We start from the raw sequence: 10,431 nt of genomic DNA, 5'->3' as shown, positions 1-10,431 counted from the left end.
TAATGTATTTTATTCCAAGTATTTAACAAATGCATTTCTCTACTTATAAGTGTGATATTATTACACATACATTTGAATGTTGTTCATTTGACATCTGGGAAAGCCATTCTGTTATAGAGTGTTGCACAAAAACTCCCATGCCTTATTCTGAGAATAGTCTTTTGATGGGTTTAATTTTATAAGATTGAAATCCCTTTCCTGGTGTTTTTCTTATTGCTTTGCCGTGTTTCTGCCTCTGTGTGGGAGGGTAGTATTTTCTATTATTTGGGAGGGCTAAGCAAAGGACAGTGATTCAAGCTCTTATTATCTCCGGACTGGATTGTGCTGTGTTTGGGAGCCGATAAAATACTATCTGTCGACAGCACTTAGTGCAGAACTCTGCTGCCACGCTTCTTTATCGGCTGCCCAAATTTGCCTCAGTCTCGAACTTCCTTCATGAGCTCCACTGGCTTACAATCTTCAATCGCATCAAATTTAACACATTATGCTAAATGTTCAAGGTGAAAGCCAGAGTTGGATCTAAATATATTCTGAATCTGGTTCGCCCATACCATCCATCTCTATCTCTGAGGTCTTCGCAACAGGTCTTGTTTACTGTACCCAGATTTCGCTAGTCCCGCATGAAAAGATGCTACTCTGCATATTTAGGCTTAAAACTTTGGAACTCCCTTCCAGACTCTTTTATTGCTTTTCATAAGGACCTGACGACCTGGCTTTTCTAATATGCTCACTTTGCTCTCTGCATCCTTCTCCTCCTGCCATGCGCTGGGAAACCCCTTGGGGTAGCTGTGCGCACTATACACTTTTAATAATAATACTTGGGAAAGCACAGTTGTACGGAGAATATGCTACAGTGCTGAGAATGTCCCAAGTAAGACTGCATGTGTGAATGGGAATGATGAGCTGCAGCATACAAGGCTGACTCACTGGCTTCTGAGACCCCAAAAACCTCAACACCCCAATAATGGATTCTCCCACAACCAGCTTTTAAATAGATAATTCACATACCATCTTTGAGGATCTACTAAAACGTAGCTACATAAAAATTCTCTATTCCCAGAGAAAGTCCCTTACAGTGGATTATATTCTTGCAATGCTAATACTTTAAACATTGCGATGGTAAAATGAAACATACAATGCTTCTTCAAAATCTTTTATTTACTATAAAGACAAAACACCAAAAATAGGTACAAATTATACTATAAAATTGGTTCAAATGGGTAAAAACTTTTAATAATTAAAATATCTCAATATATTTAAAATAAAGGATACATATAAGCCAAATTTTCTTAACCCAGAGATTTCAGTAAAATTTGCTTGCACAGTAAGGTGCTAAAAGAAGTCAGCCCTTAAGCCATGGAAGTCTTAGGAATCATAGTCATAGTAAATATAGTCTCATTGTGAAAATGAACTTTGGTAGAAGAAAATCTATAGGACACCTGAGGTAGTAGAAACTGGAATAAACAGCAGTAGACATTATTTACAACTTAAGCAGTACCAAATAACATTAAAACAGCACAATAATTACACAATTTTCAGTCCAGCTTTGATCCAAAGAAAAAAATACGAATATTACATAAATCTGCATAAAAAAATAAAAACAAAAATACCACAGTTACCAGTAAGCAGAGGGAAATTCAAACTAATTCAAATGAAATGCATGTTGACATCTAGAGGCAGTTTGAATTTGAAACGTGGTAGATCTGGTGATCTACAAAGTAATACTGATTAGCTGAGGTTCATCAGTTTAATTAGTGCCAGAAGAATAAAGGTATCTGACAAATGATCTTCCAGTATACAAGACGGCAAGAGTACACTTTTTTAAAGCTTGCACACAAGGACTTGGAAGAAACGTGTAAGATGCAAAAAAAAAAAAAAAGTCAGTGATAAAAAATACAAAAGGTCAAGTAATGTACAGTTACAGCTACCAAATTTCACATTTATATACTATTTTCTCAACTCTTCGAGCATTACCAGTACTCAGAATTTAAGGAATGTAAATTCTTACAAGAAATACAAATTGTGTGTACTGCTTTTAAGCAGTAATTTCTGCACATCAAAACTGCACTGCTCTCCCAATTTACATGCGCTACTCCAGTAAAGTATAATAGCTTATTTTAGTTGTCCTGAGGTTTTAAGAAAAACCAATTGAATTAAATCTTGTAAAAAGCAACTGGTGTCTGAAGAGTTAAAAAAAAGTTTTACAATTAACATTCTGATTAAACACATACTCCTCGTCTGATTTAAAAGGCTCACCAAAAACGAAAGCAAAAGATCAGCTGCCAATTTCCTTCAGAAAGAATCACATGCATCAAAATTCAGAAACCCGCTTTAAAAAACCACAAAAATGTACAGAAATTCAATACAAACACATTGCAGGGTAGGTTTTACCACATTTTGACTACTTATAATTTCAAGTAAAGAATTCTTATTTTGTTAAAATTACCATAAAATTAGAGCATTTACTACACCAAATGCTAACCTTTAAAGCAATATGGTCGACTTGATTGTTAGGAACTTGCTGTACAGACGATGTATGGCAGAAGAAAAACAGCATAATGAATGATACATGTAAAGTCCATTTTTACACAAAATATAAGACTTGATTTTGGTTTAAAAAGGTTGCAGTTTTTATGCAAGAAAACATGTTACACGAAGAAGGCTCAAAATGTAACAGAACAGAACTGCCACAGCCATAGCCATAGCCTGCAGTTTGTATTGTGCCAAGCGGTAAGACGGCAGTGTCACCATGCTCCTTATTTCCAAAATTCTGGAACAATAAACTAAAGAAGAAAACAAGGCTGACTTATTGTTTAATCGCTTGTTTTCATGGGTCCACAAGTCTGCATTTCCCTGATAAAAAACATAAAGGTAAGTAAAAAGTACAACTTATTCAGAAATGAAAGGGCCAACAGTGCTAAGAGCTGTGAACCACAAAAAACGGCACTAAAAAACTCAGAAATAAACTTCTAAGCAGGACAAATACATGCACCAAGTTATTTTTAACTGCGTCCAGTGTGTAGCAAAATGTAGCTTCTATCTGCTGCTACTAATCAGATGTTGAAGGAAACTACATCCAGTCACTGGACTACTGAAGAGAACTTATCACGGATATCTGAATATTGCTGAAAAAGTGTAACAAAATTACAGATATTATGTTACTGCATTTTACTGATGCTGGTCTCAAGAAAATAAATGCATACTTTTGACGTAGCAGAGCCCAAAAAATGTCAAAAGGCACAGCTGACATGTATGATAAGTACTGCCTTCTTGATTGCTCGGCTATGATAAAAAATCTTGATTTGTCAATCACATACTCGGATAAGGATCCTCAGCAGGACTTCTTTTATCATCATTAAGGCCAACAGAATACATGGAGGCTGCATTGCCAACCACGTTCTGTTTCTGTCTTCAGTAGCATCAACGTAACAATTCTCTTATTGTAGAAAATGCTACCAAGTAGTTCGAAAGACTGGGTGCTTCAGGAGCTCTCTTGATGGAGGCCTGTCTTGAGGCTGTAGTTCCAAACACCGAAGAGTCACATCCCTTAACCCAGGCGAAAGGTGTGATGGGATGGCTGGAGCTGTAGTTGCACTAGCAATCTGAGGAGAGGGAGTGGGATAGAACATTACATTTTTTATTTTAATTTTTTTTAAACTTTATTTTACGATCATTTGAACTTTGTGTACATATCAACACAATCAGACATAATATCAATTGCAGGTCTCACACCAAGTAGTTCAACAGCAGCAGATATCGAGGCAATATTAAGAACCTCTGCACCAATGATCCGTGTTACATGCAAAAAGAACTTACGTTTAGCCCAGCTCCATTCCCCTGTTGTGCCTTGACCATCTCTTCACCAATACCCACCCATCATCACCAATTCCCATGAATGTACTCCATGCCCAACACTGGACCACTCAGGCAGCCTCCAATGCTTTTTCCTAACAGTGAGTATGAAACGTTTGTTTTATGAGTAGTCACATAATCCCTGAACGGACTCCATATGTCTCTGGGGCGGGATGTCAATGGCATTAAGCTGGCATAACATTTGGCGTTAATATTGCAATATGCGAGACTCTTTAACTACTCCTGCCAATAGAAAATTACATTTCGTAAGGGATTCACTCTGCTTTTGATATTGTAAATACTTGTTCATTCTAGTTTTACTAAGGCATTAAAATAGAAAGCAAAAATGTCTAGAATTGCAAAAATTGCTGTAAAGGAAAAGTTTGTCATTTTGCTAAATAATGCAGTTCATTTCTTTTTTATTATGTTCCTTTCAGATCAAAATATTTTTCAATGCCGAAAAAACCCATTTCATGAGGGACAGGGAAAAAGTTACTTACTCTAAGAAACTCTTGTAGTGTGTAGTGATGTAGATACACATAGTCTGCATACTCCTGCCATCTAATGCAGACTAGGCTTGCACATTGTTTTCCTTCAACTCCATCATAGAGCCTGTTTTTCGCACAGGGAGTGAGTATGTGTATGGAGTGGGGAATGACGTGAGCACGATGCGTATTGTGAAATGTTAACTGGGTAATAAAAGGAGGTATGCAATCTTCACAAGTTTCTGTGGAGGCGGGTGAGCATGTGTAAACCTACAACTTTACAAGCTACAAACACATGCTTACAGGGTAACATTTTCGATTCTTAGCCGAATATAGGCAACACAGTCTTCTATAGGGACTTGGTGGACAGAGCTGTGCCCTTTGTGGACTTGACCATGCTCGGATGGGTCACTATAATTTTGTGCTTAATGATGTATTGGACAGAATTCCACCTAACCTGCAATGTAAGCGGGGGGGGGGATTTAGAAAAACACTAGCGTAGGCCAAGAGTGACCTAGATTTGACAAATCTATGGAACGAGAAACATCCCCAGGTGCAAGAGTTTTAACACCATGTACAAGCAAACAACACTTACACTGTACTTGATAATGCGCTACTATACTGTCAGAACGCACATAGTATATCACAAGCAGTGTACATGAGCAAAATATTATCGGATCATTCCCCTTTCTAATTTAAACAACTCGTCCGAAGGCTCAGGACAGAGATCTCTGTATGGAGATTGCTGATGTCTGCTCTGCAAACCTCTATTTCGGAAGGCACTTAGACCACAAGGGGAGTAAAATGGGATGTGATGAAAGTCATAGTATAGGAGATGGCATCGGCCAATATAACTGCTGGGACTAACAGACTGAACAAAGAAATACTGATGTCGATATGGAGTTGTAAAGACCACATACACGGCAGCACAGAGATATAGAGGCCCACAGGGCGAGTGTATGACATGAGACAGATCATACTTGAGAAAATCGCTGTGAAAGAATAATTGCACCATACAGAATTTAGACAATTGCTCCGAAGAGAAGGAGACAAGGTGGACAGGATACGAACATGAATTTTGAGGAAGGACATGACATATTATGCCATCACCAGAATAAGAGCTTCCCCAGACACACTAGTCAGAATGCTGAAATAACGTAATGGGATTTTTCAAGAGTTTTATAGATGGCTGTATGCACAACCACCTTTGCGGTGTGATATCCCTGGTACTTCAAACACTGCAACTTCCTAGGTTCACACAGGATCACAAGGCCCAAGTGAAAGGGTTCATAATACTACAGGAAATAAAAGGTGCTATAAAGGAACTAAACAGGCCAAAAACGCCAGGCACTAACTGGTTGCTGGTGAAATGGTATCACGCATACACAAATGTGCTAATGGAAAAACTACTCCCAATCAATTAGGAGGCATTACAGACAGAAGTATCGACCAAATCTTATAGATCGTGATCAGTGCTTAATACAGGCATTTCACAACTTTTTAAACATAGAACTAAATGCCTTACCTTAAATATAAGTGCAAGGTGATTGGAGTGTTTTTCTGCATTCCAAGGAGGCTTAGCACAAGACATTTCTATAATTCCACAGCCAACACTCCACACATCACAGCTTCTCCCATACTGCTGGCCCCTAAGCACCTATAATAAAAGGAAACACCAAAAATTAATTTCATGCCCATACTAATTGGGTTCGAAGATAAATCTGTACAGCGTCAAATGTAGAAAACAAACATCTATGTGAAGCTCATGTACATGACCATTTTATTATTTACGATTAAAATAATGGCTTTGGGACATACCACTAAATTATATCTTCAACATTGCTACAATCATTACTGTACTAATATATCACAAAGATTTTAGAGTACCTAATGCAAGATGGATTGCTTGTGAAGATATACATTTTAACCTGATATGATGATAACCAGCAACTCACCAAACACCTAGAAAACAACAACCTCCTGGACCCCTCCCAATCTGGATTTAGAGCTAACCACAGCACAGCGACAGCCCTGATCGATGCCGCAGACGGCATCACAACCCTCTTCAACAGCTGGAAAACAGCAGCCCTCATCCCCCTGGACCTGTACACGCCTTGTTTGACACCATCTCCCAACTTATCCTGATCAACAGACTCCACCACATCAGGATTTCAGGAAACGCCCACAAATGGATCACCTCATACCTCACCTCTGCCTACCACCGTTCAGCTCAGAGCCCAAGAAGATCTGCTGAGCCTCCCATTAATCGTCCCTCAGCCCGACCCTCTTCAACAACTACATGACCCCTTCCCCCGGCTGCCACCGTCTGATCACACAGACTCAACATCACAAAGCTCATCCTCTCACTGTCCAAAGATCTCACCACCACTAAAGTGAACTTCCACAGATGCATGATTAACGTCAAGGAATGGATGAAGAGCAGCTTCAGTGTGTCGGAATTCGGCACACCCCGCCTCAAAAGACCACGCCCGAACCTCGGAATCATCCTGGATAGCAAGCAATCCATGGAGAGGCAAGTCAATGCAGTCTCATCCACCTGCTTCCTCACACTTAGGATGCTCTGCAAGATCGTCAGATGACTCCTGGCAGACACCAGAAGGACTGTCACGTAGGCCCTCATCACCAGCAGACTGGACTATGGAAAGACGCTCTATGTAGGAATCACTGCACGCCTCCTGAACAGACGCCAGACAATACAGAACTCAGAAGCAAGACTCATACTCTGACTCGCCAGAAGTAGCCACATCACACCACATCTCAAGAAACTACACAGGCTCCCAATTTAGAAGAGATGCCAGTTCAAGATGCTGATCCACCCCTACAAGGCCCTGCACAATAAAGGACCAGCATACACCAACAAACGCCTCACCCTCCACCAACCGACCAGACACTTTCGATCAGCTTCTCTCTCCTTCGCAGACACCCCACGAATCAGATGAGCCAACAGCGGCGGATGCTCTTCCTCACACGTAGTATCCAAGGCTTGGAACAATCTACCCCAGCACCTCAGGGCCGCATTGTCCTCCAGCAATTCAGAAGAGAACTAAACCCTGTATGTTTGAATGCTCAAACCTCCACGCAGCAGCAAACCGCTCTAGCGCCTCGAGACCCTCACAGATTATTTGCCATGCTCTATAAATATTTGATTGACTAATTAATAACAAATGGCAAAGACCTGATCAAAAAGAAGAACTGGGAGCCTCAACAGTAGCATGTAATTTGCAACCTTACTAATTCTACTCTGCAGCAGGAAATGGCCACAGCCATCACCAAATGAAACTGGGCATTCAGTATAGGTTATGAAACGCTTGTCACCAATACATTACATCCAGTTATTTTTCATTGCGAGATCTATTCATATCTCCATGGAATCACCGAGCCTTCTTACCCAGTATTTTTACTGTACGCCTCTACTGCTGCTTGGGTAATTTAACTAGATAGAGTTTCCTAGCATCCTCACAAGACTGAAAAAAGAGTAGTGTAAGTCATGTTCTCATACTAGGATAGTCAGTAACTTCCTAGTTGTCAGTAGCCGGGTAAAGCAGCAACCAACTGGCCACATGCTACAGTTTTGCAGCACAGTATTAGCGTTCCAGGCCAACAAGTTGGAGCACCTCCCGTTCCCCCGCATCCTGTTATTTTGAACTTTCGGTCAAGTTAACTATTTTGCCGTAATATGCAAAAAGCAGAATTCTGGTGCAATGAAGGTATGCGCGACTTGCATCAGCTAACCTCACTTTCTTGTTTCACTAAACACATGCCATAAAGCATGGTCACATAAATTAATACAAATGTATAATATTTCCAGATCATCCACCAATTAACTGCTGGATCAAAAAAATTGCTGGGGATCAGACTTCAAAAGCTAAATGTGATGGAAGGGAAGTTCTGGTGATGGGTATTTGATTGACCACCAAGAACAACACTCTCTTATGCTGTTTTTAGTGAATTGAGATTACTTCAGACATATTTACTTGCTTGCAAGATTTGTCTCCTATTTACTGGATCCTTGATCAAAAAACGTTCCTTGACCCCAGCAGAGAGAAGCTTCTTGGATAAATTTAATGTTTATGCACATGGCTTACTGTTTATAATGACAATCTAGTAAGAGTATCAGCCAATGATCCATTACATCACAAAAATTCCTGATTGCCAGGCCTCACCCCTTAAACATTTCTATCAAAACATTCAAAAGAGAAGAAAGATTTTTTTCTTTTTTTAGAACCACTTTGAAATAGAGGGAGATTCTATGACTTTTATTAATGCAAATTATGCTTGCTTCAACCAAAAATGGTGACGCTCAAAGAAACATTGAAGTTCATTTTATGCTTGGCAAATTATGCATTCCTTTTCTAGACAATGCTGAAGTGCTACTGGGATAAACACCTATGTAACCCTTTACAATGCACAAGTCTCCACTGGTTTATAATTAAGTTAGGTATTTACTTTGCACCAGACAAAAATGTCCACTTTAACTACTGCAGGAGGAATTTACGGTCTTGTAATCCAAGTTCATCACAGATATCGTCAATGAATTCTTGGAGATAGAATAATTCTGGCTATGAACAGAATTGTTTTTTACGTGTTTTTTCTCGTTAATAATTATTTAACAACCAAATACAACACAGCCTTGCTTGTTTTTGATAAACCCAATTAGAAAACAAAAATACCCTGGAAAGGCAAAAGGGATCAAAAGAGTTGTGAACTATCTAGCCTAGTGTGCAATTAAGTGTAGTGTTAATGAAGATGAATTCATTCTGAAAATCAAGTAGGAGAAAGGCTCTCATGGCTGTACCGGCCGTTTGGGAGTGCTGAATATAGGTTTAACGACAATACTTATGATGCAGAACTAAACATACAAGCAATTTTTCCAACATGAGATTATCATTAACATTCATTAATACAGAACAGAATTCCAAGTTCATCAACCTTCACAGGAAGTGGGAAAACGAGAAGATTAAAGAACCTGATAAGAATAATGTCGTAGGATGATTTAAAGACGTTTCTATAAAACACATTACTTACTTCTGCCTTTTAATTCATGATTTTATTAGGCTTTAACAGTTATATATCTCAATCACATTCAAAAATACCGTACACTTAGTACAATGGCATTGACATTTATAATCCACTTTTTAACATTATGCAGCTAATGTGGCACTTACATACACCAAGTCATCTGGTTCCCCACTCATGCTACTTTTACCTCCTCACGCTTAAATCTCTCATTTTGCTTTCCTTCACTGTAATGTGGAATGGAAGAATCTAGACGGTATTGTCTGGTAAAAGTATAGACTGATTTATAAAACCGGTACACTACAGATTTCACTGAATAGAAGATTCCTTATTTTAGGAATAGTACATGCCTTACCAGCCGTGAATCGGGCGTTAGGGCTGCACATGATGGGACCTGTTGGTCTTCCAGCATTATGAACCCATGCTTGATCCTATCCAAAGTGATATGAACTGTGTTAGTACATTAGCTGACAAAAGCTCTTCTGAGGTCCTAATATCTTTTTGTTCGTCAGTAGCAAACCTAAGAGCACACCTCACAGTTTAAATACTGAATGATCTCTGCAGGTGAAGAGGTATTTCAGAAAATGAATGAAAGCAAAGGTATTTTCACATACAAATCCTAAATAACCTTGAGAAGAAAGGAAGGGTGAACTGTCATGAAATTCTTATTGTTACAGAACAAAGAATTACGCTTTAACTATGGAAGGGTATGGGTTCTGGCTCACACTTCTTGTAGATGTAATGGCCACGAGGAATGCTGCTTTTCAGGACCAGTGCTGAAAATGAAATTTGCGAATAGGTTCAAATCAAGGCCACATTGATTAGGAGAAAACTGATTTAACTTGGAGAAGTTCTTCTAACAATGTCAATGCTAGCTCACATGAAATGGGTTTGAGTCTATGGTATTGCCGATTACCCATCCCACATTAGGGAGATTTCCAAACAGTGTAACAAATCTAACTTTGTCTGCAGTGCTGCTTTAGTTCTCAAGGGTAAAAGAGCCTTAATCCATCAGTGCCGTACAATAAGTGATTTACCTTCAGTAATTCTGTAAGGT

General features: G+C 39.2%; 1 protein-coding gene across 1 annotated transcript in view; it reads right to left on the bottom strand.

Moving 5' to 3' along the window:
* Positions 1 to 1,137: 1,137 nt before the first annotated feature.
* Positions 1,138 to 10,431, bottom strand: part of MAP3K1 (mitogen-activated protein kinase kinase kinase 1) — a 493,522-nt gene continuing 484,228 nt past the window's right edge. The window contains exons 19-20 of the mRNA XM_086960650.1: positions 5,863 to 5,994; positions 1,138 to 3,602 (exon numbers count right to left, since the gene is read on the bottom strand). Coding sequence (XP_086816776.1) covers positions 3,453 to 3,602; positions 5,863 to 5,994 — 282 coding nt within the window. The 3' untranslated portion in view covers positions 1,138 to 3,452. The remainder of the gene's footprint in view (positions 3,603 to 5,862; positions 5,995 to 10,431) is intronic.

The sequence above is a fragment of the Lissotriton vulgaris genome, chromosome 3_1, assembly GCF_964263255.1.
Source record: "Lissotriton vulgaris chromosome 3_1, aLisVul1.2, whole genome shotgun sequence".
Classification (NCBI taxonomy): domain Eukaryota; kingdom Metazoa; phylum Chordata; class Amphibia; order Caudata; family Salamandridae; genus Lissotriton; species Lissotriton vulgaris.
This window is presented reverse-complemented; position numbering and strand designations above follow the sequence as displayed.